Source organism: Oratosquilla oratoria, chromosome 20, assembly GCF_046742065.1.
Source record: "Oratosquilla oratoria isolate Oo_2021 chromosome 20, ASM4674206v1, whole genome shotgun sequence".
In the NCBI taxonomy this organism is placed as follows: domain Eukaryota; kingdom Metazoa; phylum Arthropoda; class Malacostraca; order Stomatopoda; family Squillidae; genus Oratosquilla; species Oratosquilla oratoria.
In genome coordinates this window covers 43,961,761-43,976,760 of record NC_134796.1, presented here as the reverse complement: position 1 = coordinate 43,976,760, position 15,000 = coordinate 43,961,761, and the positions used below count along the sequence as shown (strand labels likewise).

Genomic DNA, 15,000 nt, shown 5'->3' with positions numbered 1-15,000 from the left:
AATAAGAAACTATTTTTAAGGCACTGTTATGCTTTGAAATGCCAATTTTAGCCGGACTTAACAGGTATTATTGTATGAGGTTAGTGGACACCAGGGTTGGCGATTTTTTTTTTTTATCTTTTTTTTTTATCTTTTTGAAAAATATATATATATATTTTTTTAAATCAGATATATTTGATTTAAATATATTTTCTTTTATAGATTTTAAATGTGGGATTGGTATCTGATATGCGATCTGATTGCTAAAGGACATTTTTAGCATATCAATATAAGGAGCAGTGTTATATAGACTTGCCACAGGTATACAAGGAGGGGTATAGGCCGTATGTGAGGACGGTATGCTCAGGTTCACTCGATTCCTCCAAGAGTTTTCTCATCTTAGTGACATTTGCTGCATTGTCTGTCACAACACTTCCAATGTAACAACCAAAATCTTGTTCAGCCTTCTTGATCGAATTTTGTACAAGTTGTAGAAGATATTCAGTAGTGTGAGGTTTCCTTAATGTGTCTATTGGGTCAACTAAATAAATCTGACCAGTGGATGTTGTTAGAGTGACACATATTATGGGCTCATTATGGATGTTAGAGCACCCATCAATTGAAAGACACAGTTTCATTATTCAGGTCATCTGCACACTTTTTATATTCCTTTTCATACACAAGATCCAAGTACTTATCAGCAATATCTTTTCTGAATGGAGAAATATAACCTGGCCTCAGGTTCTAAATGAATTTGTAATGATAATAAAGTTTTTTATTTCTGCCGCCAGATGATTTTATTCAGCTGAAAAAATTCTTTTGTACAGAATTATTCTTGTCAGCGGTCTCATAAAACTTAATTTTCTTTATAATACGCAATGATTTCCTTAATTCTTTATCGCATCAGCCTTGAGTCCAGGCATTTATAGTGAAATAAGAAACTATTTTTAAGGCACTGTTATGCTTTGAAATGCCAATTTTAGCCGGACTTAACAGGTATTATTGTATGAGGTTAGTGGACACCAGGGTTCACGATTTTTATTTTTTTTTATTTTTAAAAAACATAGAAAATAGATTTTTTTTATTTAAATCAGATTTATTTGATTTCAATAGATTTTTTTTATAGGTTTTAAATATTGTCGGATTGCTATCTGATATGCGATCTGATTGCTAAAGGACATTTTTAGCATATCAATATAAGGAGCAGTGTTATATAGGCTTGCCACAAGTATACAAGGAACGGTATAAGCCTACATGTAGTATATATCACATAGCATAGAAGTGGCCTTGCAGTCTGGCTTGTTCACTGCCATACCACTCAGAACCCAACCAGAAAATGCAACAGTTGGCCGAATCTGTACTTCATCTATCAAGAGAAATACATTCTTCTGCTGCAGTGTCTTCACTTTGGTAAATGTTTCCCTCATCACCTGATCCTTGTCAATAGATGAAGTGATGTACTGCAGCTTGCGTTTCCTTGGCAGCACCAAAGTCTCTGAGCTCTTCATAACTACACTTGGGGTATAATTCAAGATCAAAACAATAATCATTCATGGAAAACTGTTTCTGTGATAAAAGTTCCAACTGACGTGTCAAAAATACCAGCTTATTCTCATTCTCGGTGTTTGCACAAGCTGACGTGTGGGTTTGAAGAAGAGTGACAATAATCTCAATCTTTTTGACAAACGGGATGTCATAGTTGATTGCTAAGCGCACAGCTTCGGCGAACTGACCATACGACCTCAAACCATTATTGGGATGAAGTGTCTTACCTAGTGGTACACTAATGCCCTTCTTGAATGCACGGCAGATCAGTGGGCTACACAACGTGGGCATGTTTTCGACAATCACAGACAGTCTACACTCGCTGAAATTTTCTGCCATGAACAGACACACTAACCTTTCTTCCGATCTTGAAATAATTAAGTTCTTGTACTGCTTCTATAGGTCACGTTCAGGTCTAAAAGCATCAAATGAAGTAATCGTATCTTTCTGAAGAAAATGCCTCAGTTGCTTGTCTTCGGCCTTCGCCGGGCGAGGTACAGGTTTTGAAGATGGCAGACATGAAGCGGGCACATTGAAGACACTGGGAGGGATCGCGGGTCGCGTAGAGCAGGCAATTTGATAGAAGGCGTGTTGGGACCCCAGTACAAATGAAAAATCTGTCAGAATCAACAACAAAGTTCTTATGTGGTGGCAGCACATCAATCCACTTCTGTCTTTCATAACGGTCTTTTGGCAGTCGAAACACTCGGCACCTGTTATCCTTGTTATAATCACCGTTACAGTTCACAATACCACACTTATTCGGCATTTTGAATACACAAAATCAGCAAGAACCTATGTAAACAAATACAATCCACTTCTGAAGGCAGCCACGCGGGAAAGACGGAGTAACTCAACCTTAACACCTCCATTGCTAGTAGCACACTGGACCAGTGTTGCCACTCTGGAAAATGAAAAAACCTAGACAGCTTGCCAAAAGCTACTACACTGAACAAAAAACTACTAGATTCAAATTATATTACACAACATACACATGAAAACATTTTGAAGTTAGAAAACTGTATACATCAAACTAATTACCACTGCCTGTAATGGTGTAATAATCCAAACTTTCACAACCAATCACTAGTTAGTCAAGTAGACAACTAAGAGCTAAACTCGTCACTTGTATGCAGGCAAGACTGTTGTTGCATTGCTCTTTACGATTCTGCACTTAAAAATTTGCACGAACTAATAATTCGGATAATACAAACCTCAACCGTCCTACAACCATCTACAGTATATACTAATGTAACCAATCAATCGCGCAAACATACTATAAGCAAATAACAAGTGCGCCAATTTGACTGACAATTTCTATGGAGTTCGTATGATGATATACATTCAATTCATAGTAACTGTACGTGTGAATGTGTTATAGCTAATTTTCAAAACCTTTCAATGACAAATCATGCTTTCATGGAATAATTCGAGAAGTATTAGACAGAAATGATGCAGAAAATTACATTTTGCGAAAACAGATACAAACTTCGACGCGAGCGCGACAGCCTGCTATATTTTGTATTTTGTAGGATGGTTGCGTGATTAGTAGGCAGGGTTGCCAATTAGCCCTTATGGTGCCAGATCTGGCACTATTTTTCTGTGTTTGGCTCAAACTTTTTCAATCAAGCATCTGGCTCCAAGAATTTGGTTCCGTTATGCAAAATTAAACGTTTTTATTAGGGATCTTCAAAATATACTAGATTCTTGATATCCATAACGAAAAAACACTAGACTACTAGATTGAGGCAAAAAATAATAGATCTAGTGGGAAAACACTAGGAGTGGCAACCCTGCACTGGACTGGCCTTCGCTATTGGACCCAGGGATCTGGGTGCGCACGTCCTGTGTAATAGGAGTCCTTGATATATATATATATATATATATATATATATATATATATATACGTGTGTATATAAATTTGTATATATGTATATAGATATATATATTTACACACACACACACACATATATATATATGTATATATATGTATTACATATATATTACATATATATATATATATATATATATATATATATATATATATATATAGTAACTTATGACCTTACACACACACCTGCAAACACATACACACACATTTATATATATATATATATATATATATATATATATATATATATATTTATATATATATATATATATATACATACAAGTGGGAGTAGGAAACACAGGAGTCTCAGATTGAGTTTATTCCTGACTAGTTTCGCAGGTATGCTTTTTCGCATAACTGCGAAACCAGTCAGGAATGAACTCAGACTAAGAATCCTGTGTTTCCTACTGCCACTTATGTCAACCTGTCAGAATGTCTCAACATATATATATATATATATATATACACACACATACACACACACACACACACACACACACACACACACACACACACACACACACACACACACACACATATATATATATATATATATATATATATATATATATATATATATAATGAGAAAACATCACTGTCAGAACAAAAAAAATAAATAAAAAAGTAAAAGCGTAGAAACGATAATACTCTCTATTTCGATATCTGAAAGAGAATGGTCCCCGACATAAAAACCACCCTTTATTGTGAGATATCTAATCAAAGATTAATTACTTTTCTCATGACCCCACACATGACCTTGAGCTCAGGTCACTTCCCAGAACGCCCTCCCGCTGTCCCAATCACTCCCCACGAAGGCTATTGTATGAGGCTATTGTATTTCCATGGCTCTCTCCCTTCAACTGTATTCTATCGAAGAGGAGTGCTGTCGAGATATAAAGAATTTTGTTCCACATTTTTGTTCCGATATTTTTTATATTTCAGAGTGGTTTACAAATGTTCGCCTACATGTTAGTACAGTTTGTGTGTGCGTGTATGTGTGTGTGTATTTTTGTGTGTGTGTGTGTGTGTGTGTGTGTGTGTGTGTGTGTGTGTGTGTGTGTGTGTGTGTGTGTGAGAGAGAGAGAGAGAGAGAGAGAGAGAGTGTATGTGCGTGTGTGGGTTTATATATATATATATATATATATATATATATATATATATATATATATATATATATATGTGTGTGTGTGTGTGTGTGTGTGTGTGTGTGTGTGTGTGTGTGTGTGTGTGTGCGTGCGTGTGTGTGTATTTGCTTATGATATATGTATATATAAAGTATACGAGTTTGTCTGACGATTTTTCTATCTAAGCGAGTCTCTTCCTCTTCGCCTGACCTTCCCAGTTGGCCATTGACGTCGTTTTCCTTGATTTTTGTGGGACCGTGACTCACAGTCGGTTTGTTTGGTCCCCGGGACTTGTTTTGATCTCGTCTGGTTACTGGCCAAGTCTCCCCCGAATTGATTTGATGCCTCAATGGCTCCCTTGCGGTTCATCAACGGTTAATCGAATTCCAAACGTTCGTTTATGATTTAGCACAGTACGTTAGGTTTCCCAATTAAGGATTACCGAGATGGTGAACTTCAGCGTTTCTTGATCCCCCGGCAATTCGATTTCGAATTTGTTTTATTTTATTTTTGTAATCATCAATTTATCAATTAACATATATGTTTTTTATTTTGTATTTTGTATTTTTTTTGTTTTTATTTTATTCTATTTTATTTCATTCTATTTATCTAATTTTATTTTTTCTTATTTATTTATATTTTGGTCAAGGCTTAGTTGATACAAACAGGGTTGATTTGGGAGTTGATTGGAGGCTTGGAATGGTTAAATGACGGTTTCTTTTTTAGTTTGTTATTAGCTCCGTAGTTTTTCGCCCACGAGAAGTATACATACACATACACGCACACACAAACACACACACACGAACACATACACAAGCATACACACACTCATACACACGCCACCACACTGCAAACAACACACACAAAATGCATACATACACACAAAAACAAAAGCACAAATACAAAACACAGTCGGAAAACATAAACAGTCCCATAAGCCTAACACCAGGCAGCGTCATCTGAACCAAATCCCATAAATAGTCTCAAGAGAGAGGGTTAAAGGAAGGTAGGGGAGAGGAAGGGGAGTGTAGGAGAGAGGGGAGAGAGAGAGAGAGAGAGAGAGAGAGAGAGAGAGAGAGAGAGAGAGAGAGAGAGAGAGAGAGAGAGAGAGAGAGAGAGAGAGAGAAGGGGTCATGGGAAAGGCGGAGGTTGAACTGTATGGAGCAAGATAAAGTAGGTATGCGTGTATAGGCGTGCGCGCGCGCGCGCGTGTGTGTGTGTGTGTGTGTGCGTGTTGTGTGTATGTGTGTGTGTATGTGTGTATGTGTGTGTGTATGTGTGTACTGTATGTGTTGTGTGTATGTGTGTGCATGTGTGTATGTGCGTGTTGTGTTTATGAGTGTATGTATGTGTGTGTTGTGTTTATGAGTGTATGTGTATGTGTGTTGTGTGTACATGTGTGTGTGTGTACATGTGTGTGTGTGTGTGTGTGTGTGTGTGTGTGTGTGTGTGTATTCACCTTGGTATTTGGATCACGGGTTGGACTCGTGATCGACAGCTATTTCCCTCCCGGAAGAGAGCCCGTATGACCGATCTATGGGTAGTGCTGTGACCTTACACGCACACAACCACCCAACTCCCCGCCCACGAGAGTTGGAGTAGCGACTCGAAGCGTAGCGATACAGAAATTATTTCAGCCCTGGGCAGAATTCGAACCCGGACCGCCGTAGTGACAGTCGGGGGCTGTACCAACCGCACCACCGTGTGTATGTGTGTATGTGTGTGTGTGTGTAAGTGTGTGTGTATGCATGTCTACCTATCTTTTTAACTATATCTGTCGATCTGAGTGCCTGTCTGTCTTTCTGTCTGTCCATCCATCTGTGTATTTGTTTGTCTATATCTGTCTTCCCATCTATTTTTCTGTCTATCCGAGTGTCTGTCTGTGTGTCTGTCTATCTACATGCTTGTATCTATCTGTCTATCAGTCTCTTCACCTGTCTGCCCGTCTGTCTGTCTGTCTGTCTGTCTGCCCGTCTGCCTGTCTGTCTAAAACAGTGGATATTTTTTCAAAGAGCTCGTCTCCACAAAGGCAATGTTTTGGCAGCAATCGCTTTTGAATTCTGATGTTATGTTAATAAAACACTCACGCCTTTTTTTCCCCTCTCTCCTGTGATGTTTGCTACTTATGATAATAAAAAAAAGACTTGTTTGCCATCACGGATATATATTTTTTTTCATCTCACGCGCTAATAAGTGTACCCGGTTCCATTGCTGTAAAAATATAATCTTAAAGTATTATAAATATGAATAAAATCACTTGATGTCACATTGAATGAATTCTCTTAAGTGTATAAAAAGATCCCGAAGTAGTTTACCGAATGTATAAATTAATATATTGTTTATTTTCATTCAAACATTCGTATTTATCTAATTAAATCACAAAATAACTATTTCCTATCCACTAATTCGTTCATCATCTGTCGTCATTTCCAATTCATTATACTATATATTCATTATCAACTTACAACTTTATCGTTTATTGATTCCTGTTTTTATCCAATTAATCAGTTAGTTGATTATTTTTCTTTTTTAATCTTCTGCAGGTGTCTTGGATCCGACACAGGGATCTTCACATCCTGACCGTGAGTTACATCACCTACACAAACGACGACCGGTTTAAGGTGAGAAGAGCCTACCAGGTTGTGTGACGTCACAAGGGCGGCTCATGTGAACACATGCCTCCCAAAAAGAAAATCATGATAATAATAAATTTCTAATAAACTTTGATAGTAATGATAGTAATGACAATAATATTACTAATATAAAAATTATGATAATGATAGTGATAATAAGGTTGATAATAATAATAACAATAACAACAATAACAATAACAATAATAACAATGATAATAACTAATAATTTTTTTAATAATAACAACAATAATAACAATAATAATAATATAAAAACAATAATAATAATAATAATAATAATAATAATAATAATAATAATAATAATAATAATAATAATAAAAATGATAATAATAACAATAATAAAAAATAATAACAACAATAATAATAATAATAATAGTAATAATAATAATATTAACAATAATAATAATAATAATAATAATAATAATAATAATAATAATAATAATAATAGTAATAATAATGATAATAATATTAACAATAATAATAATAATAATGATAATAATAATAATAATAGAAATAGTGGTAATAATAATTATAATGATAATAGTGGTAATGATAATAATTACAACGATGAAAATGATAAAACATAATTGATTGAATATGGTTAGATTGAGCCTTTACGCAACATTACAATCAGCTGACGTCACAGACGTCAGAGCTATTTTAATTTCGACCACTTTTTGCAACCTCTTGCTGACGTTATAAATGTTGAAAACAAGTTAGAATTTCACCATACAACACTGTAACTTACAGCGCTGGAAGCTACAACGCTGTAAGCTACGATTTATGCAAGTGCCTTAATGTTTACGAATTAATATGTTCTACACAGTTTTACAATAGCTCTGGAGAGAGCCCAAGGTGGCTCGGTGGTACCGCGCGCGTCTGGTGATCTTGTGGGGATGTCGGCGTATGTTCGAACCCTGGCCGCGGCATAGAGGTTAGGAAGGTTATCAGTCACTCTGAGTAATGCCCCCCAACCGCTGTTCACCTCGGTGACCTGAGGTGACCTCAGTTTCATCCGAGTATCGTCACTGATGTGGCTATAGCGTGGACACCGTCTCTTGCGTTCATGTATGAACGGTTCCGGGCTACCTGTGAGGTTGAGGTCCGGGGGTACCAGTCCCGGAAACCACGAAGAAAAAAAAAAAAATGTAGAAATGGACTCGATCTCCCAGTTGGAACCCTAAAAAGAATGAAACATGAAGGTGCATATCCGTAGTTTTTTTTTTTTTTTTTTTTACTGGTTCACATGAATATTTTAGTTAAAATATGATGATGATAGTACAGAGAGGGTTAATAACACTACATCTAGATCCCACTGCTATCAAAAAGGTAACACATGATTGAATAAATCTAGAAATAAATCGTAAAATAACAAAAACCGAAAAAGTGGGTGTCATTTGCAGTTTTTTATTACTAAAGCCATTGCTTTCTCCCTCCCTCTCTTTCTCTCTGTCCCACTCTCTCCTTCTCTTTCTCTCTCTCTCTCTTTCTCTCTCTATTTTCTGTCTCTCTCTCCCTCTCTCTTCCTCACCCTTTTTCCCTCTCTCGCACCTTCACTTTTTTCGGGATTAAAGTTGAACCTTGGACATGAAGTTTCTGACTGATGGAGAGCATTAATACAGCCTTGCCACACACTCTACCTCCCTCCTTCCTCCTCCCAACAACCCAGCACATCATGTACAAAGACCAAGATCTTCTGACCGGGTTACCACAAAAAAAAAAAAAAAAAAAAAAAAAAAAAAAAAAAAAAAAAAAAAAAAAAAAAAAAAAAAAAAAAAAAAAAAAAATAATAATAAATAAATTAATAAATAAAATAATAGTAAATAAAAAAAGTAAATAAAATAAAATAAAATAAAATAATAACATACATAATAATAACAATAATAATAATAGTAGTAGTAGTAGTAGTAATAACAATAATAATAATAATAATAATAATAATTATAATAATAATGATAATGATAATAATAATGGAATAAAAACATAAGATTAGGGGGGACTACAAGAGACCACAAGGCCTATACCAGGCAGTCCCATGTCCCTTATTACCTGTGATCCCTATCCATAGAACTAAATTTCCCCTAAAACAACCAATTGTTTCACCACTCTCTGCGTGGTTTCTAAGTCTATTCCATTTGTTAACCACTCTGTAAACCGGTTTTTGCCTATCTTCTTAAATCTAGATTTGTCCAAACTAAATCCATTACTATGAACCTTGCTCTGATTTTCATATGATCCTTTAGAAAATATCTTCAACAATTTTGTTGTTCAAAGAAAGGCAAATACTAAGGTACATCGCCCCTTTCTGATAGAGAATGTTTGATGATCATAATCGTCATTATTAATTCGTTGTCGATTGGAAGTTTCTTTCCTTTTGGATGACGTTCTGTTGATGAGGTGGAGGATTGAGGACGGGGGAATGGGAGGAGCTGGGGGACGAGGGCTAGGTCGAAATGATGATGATGATGATGATGATGATGATGATGATGATGATGATGATGATGATGATGATGATGATGATGGCGATGATAAAATGATCAAATGATGATGATGATGATGATGATGATGATGATGATGATGATGATGATGATGATAAAATGATAAAATGATAAAATGATGATGATGATGATGAAGATGATGATAAAATGATGGTGATGATGATGATAAAATGATGATGATGATGATGATGATGATGATAAAATGATGATGATGATGATAAAATGATGATGATGTTGATTATGATAATGATGATGATGATGATGATAAAATGATGATAATGATATGATGATGATTATGGTGATGATGATGATGATGATGATGATGATGATGATGATAAAATGATGATGATGATGATGATGATGATGATGATGATGATGATGATGATGATGATGATGATGACGACGACGAGGTGGTGGAGTAGGAGAAAAAAGAGGAGGAAAAGGAGAAAAAGAGTGAGAAAGAAAACCATCGTAAAGTATTTGAGGTCATATGTTAGTTATGATCCAGTGGATTATAGGATGGTGGATATACTGGCCAGAGAGGTGGATTATTTAAGAAAGGATGTGGATCAAACGTGGATGTGGATAAAACGAGGATAAGAATCACAAGGCAAACCGAACCAGGACCGAAAGCAGAAACTTCGATATTCAAATGGAAAACATCGATTAACCTTTCAAGTCACGGATAAACAATAAAACAAGTTATCTGTTGCTTTGCCTCTCTTGACAAGAACCCATGCCCCAGAGTAACCGGCAACTGTTTTTGGGTTCTATTACACATCATTCAGAGAAAATTAAATAGGAGAGTTGGAGGAACAAGGTGGTATTCTTACAAAAAAATCCTTATATTAATCTTTCCCTTCCAAGGATTTCTATAAGAGTTCTATAAGGAAATATTTTTTTTAAGAATACCACTGTTAATGCCGTCGTTATATTCCTAAAGAATGTTCTCTGGCCGAGCGGGTTAGAGCGTCTGTATTTGTGGCGGAGGTTGAGGTGACGGCAGTTCGATCTCTGGCGCCAGCGAGTTGAACCAAGGGCATGGTTCAACGCTACAAAGTTCTGTTTCAAGCCTCCCGATAGGGAGAGTTCGCGACGTTAAACCGAAGCATAATAACATATGAATAGAGGAGACTGCAAGAGACCATAAGGCCTATACTATGCAGTTCCATGTCCCTTCTTACCTGTCATTCCCCACCTATAGAATTATCTCATCTTCTCTTAAACCAACCGTTACCACGCTTAATACATGTTGTTTCTTAAATCTATTCGAACCGTTATCCACTCTGTTGGTACACCATCATCATGATCATCATGTTCTTGCAGGCAGACTCTCAAACTCTCAATGCGTCTTGGCATTTTCTCAGAAGGAGCAGAAAAGGAGGAGACGAAATTTGGGAAACAGAATTGTAAGACGCATAATAACGGGAAGTAATTATAGAGTGCGTGCCAACAGCGTCTTGGGCTTGAAACTTTGTCGTTTCTCCGTTGCTGGAAAGATTCTCGTTACGTCAACAAATAAAAGTCGAAGGAATCGAGAGGCAGCTCGCTGGTTCTCGAGCTTGCCTCGTAATTCTAAATACCCGGGTTCGAGTCTCGATGGGTATTAGACTGGGTAACTACGTAATGGGCGTTGAAACAATTTGTTTTAATAGAAGATAAGATAACTTTATCGTTGTCAGGGACATGGAACTGATCAGTGTAGGCCCTATGGTTTCTTGTAATCTCCTATATTCTTACGTTCTTATCTTAACGAATGAAACAGACTTAGTAAACATCAAGTGACCGCTGAGACCTTGTAAAAGAAGATGAAATAACTTTATGGATAGGGATGGCAGGTGTTAATGGACATGGAAGTCCCCAGTGTAGGCCTTATGGTCTCTTGTAGTTTCCTTTTTTTTTTTTTTTTTGACCCATTACTGTTTGTCCAATTTCTCTTAGAACTTTGGCTACAGTCAAGCGTCTTTTGGTGGGGATTTCTCAATTTCTTTGGTAAGAGGGAAGATATACTATAACATAGAGAGAAACATAGGCGCCTATTTGGGTATAATAGTGGATTAATCGGGTTTTTAATAGGTAAAATAGGTATACTATACCATAGAGAGAAAAATAGGTGCATACTTTGATATAATAGTGGACTAATCTGATGTTTGATAGGTAAAATAGGTATACTATAGCATAGATAGAAAAATAGGTGCCTATTTGAATATGGTAGCGGATTAACCGGGTGCTTAACTGTCTAAATGACTGATAATGGAACCAATGACAGTTATCTGTTTATTGTGGTCCTGGAAGACGGACAGCCGAGAGAACCCGATCCCGAAGGTGCAGCCCTGAAGGGCTGACATTCGGTCTCAAGACCTTTCGACTTTGATTTTTTTTTTTTTTTTTTTTTTTTTTTAACACGTGGAGCGCTAATAGCCGGCGATGGTAGCCGTCTTAAACCTTTCAGGCAATGGTATTTTTGGGTTTAAGAAGGAAATAAGCAAAAGTTGATTTCCCAACAGAGTGGTTAATAAATGGAATAGACTTAATAACCATATAGAAAGCACTGAAACAATTAATTATTTTAAAAGAAAATGAGACAACTTTATGAATAGGAATGACAGGTGGTAAGGGACATGGAACTGCCCAGTGTAGGCCTTATGGCCCTTTGTAGTCTCCTCTATTCTTATGTTCTTATCTTAACGAATGGAATAGAGTTAGTAACTATGTGGTGAACGTTGAAACAATTAGTTGTGTTAAGAGAAGACGAGATAACTTTATGGATACGAAGGACAAGTGGTAAGGAACATGGATGTACCTAGTGTAGGCCTTATGGTCTCTTGCAGTCTTCTCCACTCTTTCGTTCTTATGTCCTATGGGGGGGGGCGAGGACCGTCCCCAGTCACTGAAATTTGAAACAATGACTATCATTTCGAACATTGACTGTGTTTGCTTTACAAATAAACCAGTTCACTTTTACTATGACGCTTGTGGCGTAATCGGAAGCGTGCTGGACTCGCATTCGCTTAGTTATGGGTTCGAGTTCCCTCACTCTTCTCAGGATAACTACACTGACGGACTGAAATAATCAGATAAACAAACAGACAAATGAAAAATGAAATAAATAATTAGAGATGTAGGCAGACATAGACAGACAGACAGACACAGACAAGCAGAGACATATAAACTGAAACGTTATTGGGTGTCGCGATAGACACAGACATGTAGTCCTTCCCACCCCTCCCTCCTCTCCCACCTCTCCCTCCTTCTCCTCCCCTCCCTCCTCCCCGATCCCTCCTCTTACCTCCTTCCCTCCCTCCCTCCCTCCCTCATTCCTCAGTCACCTTTCTCTATTACGCACACACGCGTGCGTACACATGCATACACATATACACACACGCAAAACATACACACACACACGCACACACACACACACACACACACACACACACACACACACACACACACACACACACACACACACATACACAGGGCTGAAATAATTTCAGTATCGCTGCGCTGTGAGTCGTTACTCTAACTCTCGTGGACGGGTAGTTGTGTGTGTGTGTGCGTGTTAGGTCACAGCATTACCCATAGATCGGTCATTCACGAGCTCTGAGCTCTCTTTCAGGAAGGTAATAGCTGTCGATCACGAGTCCAAAACGTGATCTAAGACCATGGTGAATCACACACACACACGTGTGTGTGTGTGTGTGTGTGTGTGTATATATATATATATATATATATATATATATATATATATATATATATATATATATATATATATCGATTCAATCGCCATCCCCGTTTAGTATTCAATAAACAAGAGTACAGACTCCGACGAAGAACCTCTGACCAAGTCAGATAAGAAAGAAAGAAAAGAAAAGAAAAATGTCGATAACATATTGAAAAGTTGAAAAAAGATGAAAACGTGGAAACTGAAGAGTAAAGAAAACATAAAAAAAATCTAAGGTTTGCAAACGTTCATCAAAAGCAAATATCTCGACGTGAGAAGAGTTGGAATATAAAATGGCTGACTGGTAAGGAATCGAGTTTGATACTTCAGGAGATAGAAATTTCTCTACGCTATGAATCTCAAAAAAGAGGAAGGGAGGGAGTATTAATATATATAAATATATTATGTGTTTATATATATATATATACATATATATTTATATATATATATATATATATATATATATGTATATATATATATATATATATATATATACATTATATATATATATATATATATACATGTATATTAAGAAGGAATTATGCAAAAACTTATTTTTTCTTCTTCTTCTGTTTTTTTTTTATTAATTTCTTTATTTTTTAAACTACCTAGGAGAGTTACACGACGTATCTTGTAAAAGAGATAAAAGAGAGAATCAAGAGAGCAAAATATCACGCATTTACACAAAATCACGATGTTCGAGTGAGAAAATCGATCTATGAACCACTAGACCTCAAGATCTCCTCACCTCTTCTTCATCTCAAAACACAAAAAAAAAAAAATAATAATAATAATAATAAAATAAAATAAAATTATCGAAAAGGAAGAGCGGAAGAGCGGATTTTTATTTTCGAAATTTTCTTCATCCAAGAACCTCGAGATTTTCCAGAACCAGGAAGTAAACGGAACAAGTTTAGGTTTAAGAAGGAAATAGGCAAGGACTCGTTTGCCAACAGAGTGGTTAACGAATAGAATAGACTTAGTAACCAGATAGTACGTGCTAAAACAATTGGTCGTTTTCAGAGAAGATAGGTTTATGGATGAATAGAACAGGTGGTAAGGGAAATGGGACTGTCTAGTGTATGCCTTATGGTCTCATGCAGTCTCCTCCATTCTATGTTATTATGTTAACGAATGAAATCAATTTAATAACCATGTAGTGAGCGCTGAAACAATTAGTTGTTTTAAGAGATGACTAGACAATTTTATGGGTGGGGAGGACAGATAAAGGATATGGAACTGTCTAGTGTACGCCTTATGGTCTCTCGTATTCTCCATTCTTATATCCTTCTGTTCTTATTTTAAAGAATGTAGCGAGCCTGAAAATATTGGTTGTTTTAAGAGATGATTAGATAAGTTTATGGAAGGGGATGACATGTGGTAAAGGACATGAAACTGCCTAGTGTAGGCCTGAAGGTCTCTTGCAGTCTCTTTCATTCTTATGCTCTTGTGTTGACGAATGGAACAGAATTAGTAACCATGTAATAGTGAGCGTTGAAACTATGTGTTGTTTTAAGATATGATTAGATAAATTTATGGATGGGTATGACAGGTGGTAAGGGACATGGAACTGCCTAATGTAGGCCTTATG

General features: G+C 36.4%; 1 protein-coding gene across 1 annotated transcript in view; it reads left to right on the top strand.

Moving 5' to 3' along the window:
• Nucleotides 1-15,000, top strand: part of LOC143036508 (uncharacterized) — a 156,897-nt gene that overhangs the window by 61,733 nt on the left and 80,164 nt on the right. The window contains exon 4 of the mRNA XM_076203943.1: nt 7,083-7,160. Coding sequence (XP_076060058.1) covers nt 7,083-7,160 — 78 coding nt within the window. The remainder of the gene's footprint in view (nt 1-7,082; nt 7,161-15,000) is intronic.